This window comes from Nothobranchius furzeri, chromosome 13, assembly GCF_043380555.1.
Source record: "Nothobranchius furzeri strain GRZ-AD chromosome 13, NfurGRZ-RIMD1, whole genome shotgun sequence".
In the NCBI taxonomy this organism is placed as follows: Eukaryota; Metazoa; Chordata; class Actinopteri; order Cyprinodontiformes; family Nothobranchiidae; genus Nothobranchius; species Nothobranchius furzeri.
The window spans coordinates 19,073,198-19,088,960 of NC_091753.1; the positions used below are offsets into that span (position 1 = coordinate 19,073,198).

Below are 15,763 nucleotides of genomic sequence, written 5' to 3' on the forward strand. Positions count from 1 at the left end.
CAGGAACAACGCTGATCAAAGTCAGAGTACCTCCTAACGAAATGAAAAGCTAGTGACGCCAGCGACTGCTTCTGATTAATATAAGGATGAAGGAGTTGTGTGAACTTTTAAAGAACACTCCAAAAAGCTTCAAACAGTAATTTATTTGACATCTGAAACAAGTACAAAACCCCTTCAGAGGAAAAGAAGTCTCTCCTAAACACCTGATTCAGCGACATCGTTTCAAACGCATTTAAGCTAGCACCAGAAAGTCCCCAGTCAGACCTTATTAAAGGCAGCCACATCCACAGACTGAACATATTCCTCAAAGGCGGTGATGGCTTCCTCCAGCAGATCCGTGCCCACTTTATCATCCTCCACAACACATCCGATCTGCAGCTTCCTGATGCCGTAGCCCACTGGCACCAGCTTGGACTGCCCCCACAGCAGGCCATCCATGCCGATGCTGCGGACACACTCCTCTAGCTTCGCCATGTCCGTCTCGTCGTCCCAGGGCTTGACATCAAGCAGGATGGAAGACTTGGCGATCAGTGGTGACTTCTTGGACTTCTTGGCAGCGTACTCTAGGAGGCGCTGCTCTCGTACTCTAGCTGCCTCGACGCTTTCTTCATCGTCGTCGGAACCGAAGAGGTCGATTTCGTCTTCGCTGGTGTCGTTTTTTGAGGTGGGAGGTGCCTCTGGGAGAACAAACTGAGCCTTGGCTGATGGGAGACGCGTTCTCTCCAGCTGAAAGGACTTGATGTGGTTGTACCAGCGTCGGAGGTGGCAGAAGGTCTGAGGGGGAGGGGAGGGGATGGCATCGAACACGGCAGTGTCAGCTTGGGATGCCTCAAAGCCCTCAATGTAGCTTCTGTCTGCCAGGAAGTCGTCGAGTGCTTTAAGGCCCACCTGCGTGCTCATGTCTCCAAACAGAGTTTTTGTGGACAGTGGGTGGGACAGCAGGGTCTGCTGGGATGCAACACACTTTACGAACTGGTGTTGCACGGCTTCCTGCATGGGGACGTCATGTGTGAGGAAGGTTTCTGCTGTGTGGCCACTGAAAGAATCAAAGCAACAGGTCACTGAGCTTCATTCCCTCACAAGGCAAAAGCTTAACGTACAGGGTATCTGCAGGTTTAAGGGAGACACATTGAAGACTTTTTAAGACCTTTTTTAAGGCCACATTTAAGGCTATTTTTAAAAATTAAATTTAAGCTAAAATTTCCAGCTATTGCCTGGAATCTGTGCTAACCAAGTCGCGAACGTGGGATTAGCCATCCAGTTACCATTAAACTTGCACTTCCCCATGGCGCAAGCTCCCACTAGCTTAACCAGCTAACATGCTCATCTAAAAATAGCCCCCTTTCACAACCAACTGAACGTGTACGGTTCCGCTTACGCCAACATCGTACACAAAAAATGCTAAACACTAACTAAAAATTCACGAAAATTTTATAGAAATAAAAGAATCTTGTTTATTGGGTCTTTGGTAATTTAAGACCTTTGGAAACTGTATTTAAGGATTATTTGTCATTTTTAAGGATTTTCAAGGCCTTAAATTTGGCAAAGAAAATTTAAGACTTTTTAAGACTTTTTAAGGACCTGCGGATACCCTGAACGTAGAAGCAGGCAGGCACCAACCTTCACACACAGACTCACAAACAACTCCAGTTAGTTTTAATGGTTCTGATAAAAATAGCCTTGTTACCATATATCAGAAACATGCTTTTACAGTTCAGCTCTCACATGCAACCCAATCATCCTCATCACCAACCGAACAACAAGAATCAGATTCGTTTAGCAGTACTGTTGGCTCATAAAACTTTGCTGTGGAGGTTTGTGATGGAGTTTTAGGAAAGGGAAATCACAGGAAGGGCTCGATGTCCATCTCCAGGGCCGAGCAGGGCATGGTCAGCTCAAAGTGGCTGATGACGTCTGGATGCAGGACTCCCAGGCGGCCGACACTCTTCCCACAAACAAAGATCTCAGCGCAGCGGCCGGGGAAAAAGGTGGAATCTGGACCAAAACAAACAAAACGTCACTAAACCTTTTCTAATCTGGGGGTATATAAACTTTGAGGAGCAAAAATCAATCAGGTCAATCGATCAAATGATTATAAAATACTCTGTTGAACCCTTTCCTATTTTCTCCTTCAGGTTTATTCTTCTTTTCAGTACTTATGAGCTCTCTCTGTGCCTTTGTGCACCACAGAGGTGATGAGCGTGGGTGAAGCTGCTTTACTTCTCGATCATTCTTTGTTCGCCCACGTTCATCACAACCATCACACCTGCATCCGTTGCTTCATTCAAAAGCAAAACCACCTGGTCATGTTAGAAAATATGAGCACCAGTTAGAGCGAGCTCAGACGTATTATACCATCTTATATGGTGAGCGTAACGAGTCATTATGTTGTGATTAAAACCCAAATTCAAGCCCCGTGATGGCAGCTCTCTTGTTTGTGCCAATCTCACATAACCAGCACAGCCACTGTCACCACTGTGGACCAATAACTCAGGAATTTCAAATGTGGGGTTTTGAGCTCAGCTGTATGCCAGAATGTTCAGAAGGGGGTGGGGGGCAGCAGCAACATAACCAACACCTGTTTGTTTTATTAACCAAACAACCGTTTTACTGGTGGCTTTTGATTTATTTACTGGCAATGTTTGTTATTCTGTTGACCTCTTGTCAAGATCCTGACTGATGGAGCTCGTTCTTCATCCGTGTTTGGAGTTGTCAGAATTTGTGGGTTTGTGTTTTTCCAACTGGCTCCTGAGATAAATGGGATTACAGTCTGAGGAATTTCCTGGACCTGTTTTGTCCCCGTTCCCCTTCTGACTTTATCCTTCTGGCCTGGTGCTTCATCATGCTGAAGAAGACATTGTTCATCACCAAACAGGAGGAGTTCCTCTGGGAGGATGTTTAGGTACCTTTATTTATTAATACTATGTATTTATTAGTTTAACCCTGATCCCACAGCTGGATAAAGGTAGCCTGGCCTGCCAGACTCGTCCTCCGTTTAATTCTGCACAGAGAAAGTGTCTGGTGCTGCTCAGCGCTGATTGGCTCGGTGAGAGTTCTCAGGGGGTGGGGTTATTGGAATAGGAGAGCTCCCAGATTCTTTCTCTGTGCAGAATTAAACAGAAGAGGAGTCTGGCAGGCCAGGCTAGGATAAAGGTTCTTGGGTGACCTGAATCCTTCTTCCCAAATGCATGGAATGACGTTTTTGGAATTACCTTTGTAATTGTCGGTGTGCCCCAAGGCAGCTGTGGCTACAATGGCCACAAGGGTGTGAATGTGTTTGTGAATGGATGAATGATGCACTGTAGTGTAAAGCACTTTGGAGTCCTCTGACTCAGAAAGGTGCTATACAAGTGAGGGTCATTTATCATTTTTGTGTCAAAGAGAAAATAATTACAATTCATCTGATGCTTCACATCATTCTGGAGTTAAAGAGGTTCTTCACTGAGAAACCATTTCTTAACTATTTTTGAAAATGATCTGTCCCTCTGAGTTCATCATGTAGGCTGAACATGAAAATAGTCTCCTACACCTATCACCTGCATTAGCTTCTGATAGAAAAAGATGGTGAAACTCTAGGACTATGACAGACCTGCGTCACACTGTCACAAACATTCATGGACTCACTCGTTTTGACTCAGGACGGGGCAGTTGCTGGTTTAGTGTCCAGGAAACAGCAGAGAACGTCTCAAACCGCTAACATTAGCAACTCCACCACACGGCAGAAGAGACAAAACATCAACGTTGCAGAGCAAACAGTCAGTGGTAGAGTTAGACTGCTGTTAGCCAATCAAGATGTCCAAATATCACGAATTAAGACTCCAAATCCTGTTGCCTGAAGCTACTTTCGCCTCTGGCTGAGTTCTCCCTGCTGAAGTAGACTCACCAGAGCTTTGTTTCGCCAGAGGTTGACTTAGCATCTTTAAGAAAAGCTAAGGCAAAAAAACAACAAATATATTTTTAACCATTTGGCAGGCTGATACAGTTCAGTGAAGAGGAATTTTAGTTTTACATTACTTAACAAAAATCGGTCTAGTCAGACAAGGGTGCCCAATCCTGGTCCTCATGATCCCCTATCCAGCTTGTTTTATATCTCACCCTGCTGATTCTGTGGCTAAATCAGCTTCTCTTCAGCAGCTACTCAGGCACTGCAGAACACTGCTAATCACCACTGATTCAAGTCAGGTGTGTTGAAACAGGGAAACCTCTAACATGCTGGATAGGGGATCTCGAGGACCAGGATTGGGCACCCCTGGGCCCTAGAGAGATAAACTATACTAAAGAACCATGGTAAAATGGCATGTATTTGATATAGCGCCTTCTAGAGTCCTAGAATCCCCCCAAGGTGCTTTACAACACAGTCAGCTATTCACTTATTCACACACATTCACACTCTGGTGGTGATGTAGCCACAGCTGCCCTGGGGTGCACTGACAGAGGCGAGCCTGCCGTACACAGGCACCACCGGTCCCTCCGACCACCACCTGCAACCTTCCGATTACGGGGCGAGCACTCCTGTGCCACCATCGCCCAAACCACTAACCATGATTCATGAAGTCTAAATGGACCCAAAAGGTACCATTAACACCCCAGCTGACCGCTCAGTTCAGTCAGACAGACTGAAGGACTTGCTTGTCATGAGATAACAAGATACAGGGGCTGCTATGGCAACCACCCCTACACACATACACCAACATGGCACGGTCCCATAATGCACTGCTTCTTCCCACGCTGTGTTGATAATGGGTTCCAGAGTCCGCGGTCTGGATGTCCACTCATCACCATGGCTGAATAATTACAGCAGGGAGATTCTAGTGGTCACTTCGGCCGCTCCGTGTCTTTTACAGACACATCACTGAGGTGTGCTTGCGTCAGTTCACGCGTCACCTGCTTGTACTTGGAGTGGGATCCCATGGCAACCATATAAATAGCTCTGGTAAATCCTAAATTGCCAGTCAGTCAATGAAAAGCCTCCACTTATGCCTGAAAGCTTTCCACCTACTCTCCTCCAACTTTTACCATGAGACAGGCTGTTGATACCAAAGGATTTCTGATTCCAAAGAGAACATGCTGCTTAATCCAGACAGCAGATACAAACATACCTGAAATCTGTGTTCTTTCATTGTTTTGAAGCATTAATAAGAGCAGAATCAACTAGAATGCTGGATTTAAAGCAGCAAAAGTCATTAAGAGTGTTTTAACAGCTACTGTGACAGGTTTGCTGCTGCCGTGTGCGGCAGAACCTTTATCCTCTAAAGTTGTTCAGTAACAACATATTCCTAAATTTATTCCTTCTAATTTATGTTCAATCAAACGCCAACATATCCAATCCCACCGTATGAAGAATAAGGGTCATATCCGATGCACAACCCTACTATCTTATTACTTTGAGTTTATTTGATTGAATCTAGGGCTGCACGATATTAGGAAAACCTGCGATATTCGATAATATAGAATAATATTACGATGACGATATCACTGGTGATAAATAAAAACTTAACTCAGGAACAAAAATGATAGAAAAAAAAGAAATAATAAAATCATTAAAATGAGAAAAGCAAAAGATGTGAGGAAAGGGAAAAAGAAAAGGCGATCGGTGGATCCCGGGAAAAACAGAATCAGCAGAAAGAGCAAAACAAAGCTAACTCAGGTGTTTGCTAACCATCAAAATGATGTGCTGCCCGCCTCGGGGGCGGGCATCTAACCTATGAGAACCCACCCAATTGGCCAAATGGGTTAAGAGCTCTATTTGATTTGTTTAAAAACACATAACACTTCTGTTTGATTGACAGAATGCATTATGTGTGGCAAACATTTGAGCTGACCATTCATTGCGATATTTATCTGTTCTTTGCGATATGCACAGGGGTGTGCATGCGTATATCGCGATAACGATATATTAACGATACATTGTGCAGCCCTGATTTAATCTAAACTTTAAATGACAAACTAAATTTGGTGTTTCATTTAGCTTCAATGCACAGGCGTGAGAGAGAGAGAGAGAGAGAGACAGAGACAGAGACAGAGAGACAGAGAGACAGAGAGACAGAGACAGAGAGACAGAGAGACAGAGAGAGAGAGAGAGAGAGAGAGAGAGAGAGAGAGAGAGAGAGAGAGAGAGAGAGATGGTTAGCCCATATCATTCTTTTATGGAACATTTAAAGCACCGGTTCTGTTAATAACCTTTATGAACAGAATTTCTAGACGCAGCCGTGGTGTGGAGTGTGTCGAGTTTGGTGGCAGGAGAATCTCATCACTGCTTTTTGCGGATGATGTGGTCCTCCTAGCTTCATCCAGCTCTGACCTTCAGCTCTTGCTGGGTAGGTTCGCGGCCGAATGTGAAGCCGCTGGAATGAGGATCAGCACCTCCAAATCTGAGACCACGGTTCTCGACCAGAAAAGGGTGGCTTGCCAACTCCGGGTCGGGGGAGAGGTCCTACCTCAAGTGGAGAAGTTTAAGTATCTTGGGGTCTTGTTCACGAGTGAGGGTAGGAGGGATCGGGAGATCGACAGGCGGATTGGTTTGGCGTTTGCAGTGATGCGGACGCTGAGCCGATCTGTCGTGGTGAAGAGGGAGCTGAGCCAGAAAGCCAGGCTCTCGATTTACCGGTTGATCTACGTCCCAATCCTCATCTATGGTCATGAGCTTTGGGTAATGACCGAAAGAACGAGATCGCGGATACAAGCGGCCAAAATGAGTTTCCTCCATAGGGTGGCCGGGCTCAGCCGGGAGGGACTCACAGTAGAACCGCTGCTCCTCCGGATCGAAAGGAGTCAGTTGAGGTGGTTTGGGCATCTGGTCAGGATGCCTCCTGGACGCCTCCCTGGGGAGGTGTTTCGGGAATTTCCTGCCGGCAGGAGGCCCCCGGGTCGACCCAGGACACGTTGGAGAGGTTACATCTCCAATCTGGTCCGTGAACGCCTTGGGGTCCTGCTGGAGGAGGTGGCCGGGGAGAGGACGGTTTGGAGCTCCCTAGTTGGGATGCTGCCCCCCGCGACCCGGACTGGGATAAGCGGAGGAAGACGACGACGACGATTTAAAACACCTCAGCTGTTGACAGTCGTCAGGGTGGACGTTTTTATTTTCAGATTATTTATTAACTACTTCAAAATATCTAAAAAGACTCAACAGAACATCCATTAAAGGGTCAATAATTAATCTCAAGGGGAGCAAGAGCTAAAAGTCACATGATCATGGACGCTACGCTACCCTACTGAATGGACCGGGACCTTCCATTGGACACGGTTGTTAAGTGAAACACAGTCATCTGTCCGTTTTGGCTGTACTTCTGCTCCCCTGACTCATGTCGTCTCTTCTCCATGCTGAGAGGCGGAAGCTCAGCAGACACGGTTTCCCCCTGAGTGATGGTGAGGTAGCTGAAGTGCTGATGGACACATCCTCAGGAAGGACTGTGTCAGGTGAGCCCTTAGACGGGGTCGTGGCCCTGTAATGGGGTTAAGGACACGCTGACATATGTGGTGCTAGCCCAATGGTGCAGAGTGTGGAGAAATCAGGAAACGCTCTCATAAACAGTGATGTCACTTCAGCTCTGGGGTGTGTGAGATCAACACAGTGGGGACTCACAGGTTCTCCCTCACACTGCAGACTTTACTCTCTCCAGCTCACACCTTGTCTTTGTCATGGTGCACACCTTCTGTTGTTTTTCTTACAGCCTCATCTCCTCCCCGTCTGCCTTCAGCTTTTCCTCTAATCTCTCCTTCATCCATACTCCAGAGCAGGGGTGTCAAACTCAAATTGACACGGGGCCGAAATGAAACTCTGGGACAAAGTCGCGGGCCAAATTTAATATTTTTTGAAAAAGTGACAGCAAATATTTTCTTTATCAACATGTATGCAATTTAGAACCTTTTAATTTGGAAACAAACTTATTTCTGCATTAACACTGAATGTGGAATAACCAAATTACACACGAGCAAGTCATTTTTAAATAAAAGGCATCAGTGGTATTCATTACTTGTGGTATAATCAGCATTTTAAAAATCTATTCAGGATTTATGTTTTCTTGTTTATTCATTTTTCTTATTTTTTATTCTCCTTTTTTTCTCCTGTAATGTGTCATCGCTGCTGTGACGTCTAGCTTTCCCCACTGAGGAACAATAAAGGGATTTTCTATTCTATTCATCTATCTGCAGCCTTTCCACTTCCTGTTTACTGTAGGTTAAATCTTTTCTCACGGGCCAACAACAAAATAAAAATATCATTTTATATTAAATGAAAATGCAACATCTCACCTGTTAACTTTCATGTTTTGGAGCAGAAAAAGAGCATAAAACCAACATATTTAAAGCTCAGTTTGTTCCACTGGTTAACTGTGATGCTCACCTGTTCCAGCCAGATACCTGCATCATGGGGTTGATCTGAGATGAGGAGGAGACTCATGTTGTTTTGTTCATCTTCATCATAATAATGACAACATTAGATGACAACAGGTGCTCACATAGGTTTGTGCTGATGAACATGTCTGAGCAGCTTGACCGCATTGTTGTGTGTCGGGGAGGAAACACGACAGCAGTCACAGAGTCGTGCTGGTTTGAGCGTGTCGCTGCTCGCTGGAGTTATATCAGCTCTGTCTGGAAGTTAGTTGGAAAACTTTATCTTTCAGTCATGAACACATTACTGAGCGGTTAAAATCTCCGTTTCTGGGCTTTAACGTCAGAAAACAGCTGAGTGAACTCGGCGCTGAGTGAGAGGAGTTTAGTTTGTCCGAGACAGCGGAGCTGAAGACACCGGCAGCGGATGCTGGAAAAAACACAAAGGAGGGGGCGTGTCGGCTCCGCGCTGATGCCGCAAAGCATCATGGGAGTTGTAGTATTTGCGGTAAAATCAGCCAGCAGGTCAGTTTTAATATATTTTTGATATTTATCTCGTGGGCCACGTGTCTGACACGTGCTCCAGAACATTGATTTGTTGTCTGACTCGGCTGTATGAGCAACAGAAGACTTCTAACCTTGGGACCCTCGACTCGTGCAAGAGAAGAATTAAGAGTTGGGTGGAGCGATGGAGAGGAGGTGAAGCTGCAAAATTAGATTTTTCATTCATACAAGAAAGAAAAGAAAGAGAGAGAGAGAGCGCCTCTTGGGGCAAACAAGCACCAAGATCATAACCTGGGAAGTCAAACATAAGACCAAGCTGACCTTCAAAGGGATACTCCACCTAGGGCTGGGCGATATGGCAAAAATAGAATATCACGATTTTTCCAATATTTGATCACGATTTCGATTTTATCACGAATTTTTATCCATGAATAGCATAACTTCAATTGCGTATTAAAGAAGAGAAACATTGAATAAACAAACATTTATTCATATTAGGGATAATCAACACAGTGCTAACACACTTATATTTTAAACTCACACCAGAGATGATAAAAGCCCTGAGAGAAACAATTAGAAAAATCAGTTTTTCTCATTTTTCAAGTAACTTAACATAAATTAAAATCGTAAACATAAAGTGCAAACATGTCAATTGCAAACGTATTGTGCAAACATTAACTTGTTCAAAATACTATCCAGCTCCCAATTGCTCATGTAGTGGATAGTTAAGCTCAAATACGGCTCTGATGTGCGGCTGGACCAGAGATCGCTTGTGGTAGCAAAAAACTGCGCATTCTGAATATTTTCTGCAGCGCTCACTTTGCTTTCAGCGTACATGAGTGGAATGGCGGTGTTCGAAAAATACTTGCGGCTGGGAAACTTGTAGCGCGGATCCAATGTTTTTATCATTTTCTTAAATCCCGCTCCTACTGTTCGCACGGGACACAAATCTTTAACCAAGTGGTACGTCACTGCATCTGTCACGCTGTTCCATCGTCTGCTGTCTCTGTCGTAAGGAGTGAGTTTTGAGAGTGTTTCTGTTAGCGTTTGCTGACTGGAAGAAGCACTAGCCGCTGCAGCCGCAGGCTTTTTAGCTTTAGCTGCCAGCTGGCTCTCATTGTATTGTTTGGGATGCCTTCTTTTCAAGTGATTAAACAAGTTTGTGGTGTTGCCATCACTTGCCTTGACGCTCTCCTTGCAAACTTTGCAAATGACGTTTCGCTGCTCTTTGTCATCTGGTGAAAAACCAAACCAGTTCCATATAATGGATAGGCATGGGTACCTTTGACATTTGAATCGATTCGGTACTAATTCCCGGTACCTATGAATCGATACCGGTACTTAACGGTACCAATTTTCGATACTTTTGAGTGTTTCATATTTTAATTCTCTTTTATAATTAAATATATATTTTTCTCAATATATAACAATATTTGATAAATATCACGATAAATAACATTCAACTGTTTGTATTTTAACATCGTCCTTGTAGTTTTATAAGCTGATAATTAAACTGAAGCAAACATCTTTACTGTGAACTAAATTTACTGTGTATCTTCATTCCTTTGGCCGTCTTTGTTCATGTGATTTTTCCTACTGGGAAGTTAGAATTTCCGAGCAGAAAGCGAACGCACCATTAGCTGATAACAACGGTGGCAATGGAAGCTAACATATCAAGCTAACATTATCTTAAACAGTTTATTTAACTGCTGGAGCAGATTAAAACGATGATGCCTCACACTTCGATCGTTGTCGCTGGTTTCATCTTCACCCAATCACCCGTCGCATTTAGTAAAGTGAAGCCAAACTCTAGAGCGCGTTCATGTTCTTCTAGTCGGAAATTCGGAGTTCCGAGGAGAAAGCGAACGCTAACATATCAAGGTAACATTATCTTAAACATTTATTTATCTACCGGAGCAGATTAAGATGAGGATGTCTCACTTAGATCGTTGTCTGTCGCTGGTTTCATCACCCAGTTACCCATCACATTTAGTGAAGTGGACCCAAGCGTTAGCGTGCGTTCTTCTTTCTACCATGCTGCTCTGTTTACAACTCGCTCGCAGGGACCGACGACATAACGCTCTTGCGTATGCACAGCTTTCTTGGCAAGTTCTCGTTATGAAGGACGGCTACCGAAACGAGGCACCGTTTGAAATGACGTGAATCGGTGCTCGGTCTTCGGAATGAAAACCTCGTTGTCGCTCCCAGCCGCAGCCGAAGCCATGATTGTTCACAGTTCACACACAGGTGAAAACAAGCGGGGCACTAATATATTACTATGACTCACTCTGATTGGTTAAGGGTCAAACAAAGGCGTGTCATTCGACTGGGGTAAGTTCCCTTTTCATTCAGAGGCAGAAATTCAACAGCAGAGCTGTGAATCGTGATAAAAAGGTCTCTCAAAAATGACAGACCGTCAGATGTGTAGATCGTAAAACGGTCTAAAATCGTCATATCGCCCAGCCCTAACTCCACCTCAAAGTGAACTTTTGTCTATGACCACATTTCCCAGAGTTAGATTAGGGCGAAAAAGCATTTTGTGACCAGCGCAGTAATCCTCCTGGTCTGGCAGCCGTCCGTCTGCCTTTGCCTAGCATAAACAATGGAAGTGAATGGGAACTAGTAGCATTCTGGTTGCAAAAGACTCAATAATGACACCAATTATTCTCGTTGAGCTCAATAACCATGTCGACTGCAAATGAAAGTAAGAGGTAACAAGAAGGATTTGCAGGAGCCGATTTAGACTTGGGACTATATTACAACAAAGCACTGCAGTAACCCGCCGCTGCATGGCGCATGAATATAACTCAGCGGTGGAAAACGCAAGAGCCGCCCGGCTTCTGCAAACAAAAACACGTTGTCTGTTGACAGAAGCCGGGCGGAAGTTGCACTAAAACTATGTCATTGTAAGGCACTTCAACGATTGTATACATGGACTTTGCTATAAGAGTGTAACTAAAGCACTTGTAAGACATTTGCTTTTACATAGACTTTGCACTGAGTGTCACTGTTAGACATTTAGAAGCAGTTGATTTTAACTGGCTGTATGACGTCATTTAAGGGCAAAAAAAGTATATATTTATATATCTTATTGGCAAATTAGTGCAATTTATCTTATTCATATGTGATATGATCGTATCGTGAGGCATGTACCGAAAGAAAAATCCTGAGGCAGCAATATTTGCGTTCAGCCACACTGGAGTGTTTTCCAGCATGAATGCCCTGGAACAACTTTCTGGTTTCAGACTTGTTTCAGTTGTTCTTGAGCCAGAAACTTCGTCCCTCTGACGACCAGAAACGACAGTTAACAGTTTAGCTAAGCTTTGGGTAGGTACACTAGTAGGAGCTCTCTACCTGCTTTACAGCAATAGCGGTTTACTGTGACAGGAGCTAATAAAGCTAATAAAGGCTAGCAGTTAGCTTTTACAATTCACCAACCACCAAAAAGTACAAGAAAAGCAAGAATTTTGATTTGTTTATATCTGGACATCATGGTGGAGCCTGGAAGTAAAAGTATTGTCTTTGGATGCAAACAACAGAGCAGAGTGGACATCGGCGCAGCCTACACCGGTTTGAGGGAGCTAAAGAAATACTTTTTGTCCAACAGTGTGGATCTTTGTACTTTGTGGTTTATTTTAGTATCAGCTGGCTTGTGATAGCATTAGCTCATTGTTAGTACTAGCTACATTAGGATGCAACAGGGTCATTTATGACCGTTGTAATTCCTCTTTCAACCACTAGGAGAGAGAAACTCATCGAGTGTGACTTTAAGATCAAAAGTCAGATGTTGTCCTTCAGGGTGTTTTGCTGGAGAGCAGCATTCACGGTCCCATCACTTACAGCAGGTGGTCCAGGTCCTGAAGCAGCCACAGACCATCACACTACCACCACCATGTCTGACTGTCGCTATGGTGATGTTTTAGTGTTAGTTTGACTCCAGATGGAAGAGAATACACAGTTTTGAGAACATTCTGCTTTTGTCAAGTCCACCAATAGAATTTTACCCAGGAGCCCCACAGTGTTTCTCAATGTCAAGGAACCTTGCCTTGATGCCTTGGTCCCGCCCCGGTTGCCTAGGAGATACGTCATCAGGAAACACCAAGGTGTGCTCCAGTGGCGGCTGGCCAGTAGAGGGCGATAGGGTGCCACCCTCCCAGTTTCCCCACTGTTTTTAATTTTTATTTAAAAAAAATAAAATAAAATTAACAATAATCACATATTCTAAGGTAATTGTGTGTTTTGTAACAAAAATAAATCATATATATATATCTATATATATATATAGATATATATATATTGGTCTCTGCCTGTCTCTGCCGGTCTCTGCCGAGCGGTGGAGGCTGTGTGCTGTTTTTCAATCGCCCAAACTGGACGAGACCAGCTGTCCAATTGCTGACAAGAAAAATCAAAGGGTAGGAATGGGAATGTATCCAATCAGCGTCGACGTTGTTTCAGAACGTTTCAGAAGCATGATGGGCGATAGAGCTACCGCCAAGGCTTTCGTTGGTGTTCGGTAGAACTCGGAGAGTCTCGACTCCAGCACGTTTTTGGTCGTGACTCGTGACGCACATGGAGCAGACGCAGACATGGACGCCAGTGAGCCTACAACCAGGATACCGGATCTCAGCAGCCACTGAATTCAGTTCGGTCTCTTCTCCAGTATCCGTTCGAGAGGAGAACTATGGTGGAAAAACTTAATGTCAAAGAGCTTGGACCAGATCAGCCCGACGTAAAGATAAGCCAGTAGGACAAGGAGAGAGGTAAACTGTACACACGACGCTTCTCCCAAAATTGGTACACCAGGAAGCAGTGGCTAGCTGGATGCAATCACGCTAATGCGTTATTTTGCTTTCTGTGTTTGTTATTCAAAACGGCTGGGATCCACAGAAGGTGGATGTGGAACTTGTGTCTCATTGGGGACCCCATTCATTCTCTGACTGAGGAATGCAGCGCATCAGTGCAGCAGCCAACAAAGAAACGGAGGACGTTTGGACAGGGAGAACAGCAGCTGGGTGCAGAGGTAAGCTGTACATTACATTTCTGTAAACAAGACAATCAGAATCAGAAATCCTTGGTTGTCCCACAAACCGGGACATTTGTTTAATAACATGTTTAATGTGCAATAACTGTAAAAACTAATTTCAACACACATACCTATTATACATATTTAATCATGTAAATGTGTATTTCAAGTAAATTTGTACATACATCAATCTGATTCCATTTTACTCGTTACACTTCTGCTGCAGCAAACAAATTTCCCAGCTTTTGGGACAATAAAACATTTCTGATTTGTCCCAAAAAGTGGGAAATATGACATTTGTAAGAGGATACTGATGACATTATTTCCTATGAAAGTGTTTCCACTTTCCATAAGTCCTAACAGTGTAAATTTCTGGCATTTTGTCTAAGTGGTGTTTACTACCATTACTGTAACAGTGACCTGCTCATAATTTTTGGTGTTCACTCAAATGTTGAAATTAAACAAAATGTTTTTGTTACTTGCCTCTTGCATTGCCTATTTACCATTTATGGTCATGTTATTGTATGCGCAATTTAATGCAGTATTTTTCAACCTTGGTCCGCAAGGCAGTTTGACAATAGTCAGACACACCTGGATTAATCAGTTTGTCCAATGATGTAAGACAGGAAATAAAAGACCCATGCTTTCGTTCTTTTTTAAACACAGAAACAGTTTTGTTTACCTGTTTGTAGCTACGGTTTCGCCGACAGCTGCCGGCTTCTTCAGGCTGACGCTGATGGTGGCGCGTCACTTCCATCTCCGTTTATCTGCGGGCAGCAGAGGACGTTGTCGCCCTCTACTGCCCGCTCTCCCCTCTCCGACGATGCAGTCCCATGCGTGGTCCAGCGTGTAAGTGACGCGAAGTGACGCGCCACCATCAGCGTCAGCCTGAAGAAGCCGGCAGCTGTCGGCGAAACCGTAGCTACAAACAGGTAAACAAAACTGTTTCTGTGTTTAAAAAAGAACGAAAGCATGGATTTACAAAGACACAGCAAGAACACACCTAAGATGAGGAAATAAAAGAGCTGTGCTTAATTCAGGAAATAGTGAAGTTGTGCACAAAGCTCAGAAAGCACAAGTTTGTTTAAAAATAAAAAATAGCACAGCCCCACCAAAAATATTTTTCACCAGCCGCCACTGGTGTGCTCCAACGTTCGCGTGCTACTGTGTCTGTCCTCCGATTGTTAGCCGTTTAGCTAGCTGTCTGAAGATACATGAGAGGTGTCTTATTGCCTTCTCTCTGTCCAACATTTCCCAGAGAACAGCGTTGAATTTTCAAAAGGATGGCAGATCATGAGTCCGCAGCTACTTCAGGGGCTAATTTCTAGTTTAAATGTACGTCAACTAATTGTAGCGATTGGACTGATGCATAAATATTGTTTTAAGATCCAAAGCAGTTACCTATGGTTGGTTAGTTGCTACGTAGGTGCAGCTTTGGTGGCTAGCAGGTAGTAACTCGCTCACATTTAATTTAACCAATATATAGACAATTATAAAAGTAATACATTTATAATGAAACGTACACGTATAAAATATTACTTTACCTCATGTGTCTCATGAGGTGCATCTGTTTCATTTAACCGTTCTCTTTGACCAAGGACGGACGGCGTCCTTGTATTCAAGGCGCCTTGACATTGTGAAACACCCCCGGACAATGTTTCTTTGGAGAGATTAGGGAACATGTCTTATTCTGGGTCAGCAGAGCTTTGAGCCTCAGCCCTCTCCCATGGATGCCAGCTCTGTTTATTTTATTAAGGATGCTTTTTAAAGGACTCAGCCAGATCAGAAGTAGGTTATTGTATACATCACTGAGGTTTGTTACTACTTTTAGTTAGGACTCTTTATTAACTTTCATATTTTTATCCGATTTTAAACTTAATCTTTAGTCCATCTACAACTAATCATTTG

General features: G+C 43.9%; 1 protein-coding gene across 2 annotated transcripts in view; it reads right to left on the reverse strand.

The window, feature by feature from the left end:
- Window positions 1-128: 128 nt before the first annotated feature.
- The window catches only part of farsb (phenylalanyl-tRNA synthetase subunit beta), a 31,814-nt gene continuing 16,179 nt past the window's right edge, over window positions 129-15,763 (reverse strand). The window contains exons 17-18 of one of the 2 annotated variants that reach the window (XM_015952146.3): window positions 1,848-1,995; window positions 129-1,036 (exon numbers count right to left, since the gene is read on the reverse strand). In XM_015952146.3, coding sequence (XP_015807632.3) covers window positions 259-1,036; window positions 1,848-1,995 — 926 coding nt within the window. In that variant the 3' untranslated portion in view covers window positions 129-258. The remainder of the gene's footprint in view (window positions 1,037-1,847; window positions 1,996-15,763) is intronic. The other variant, XM_054742955.2, reaches the window with a different exon arrangement.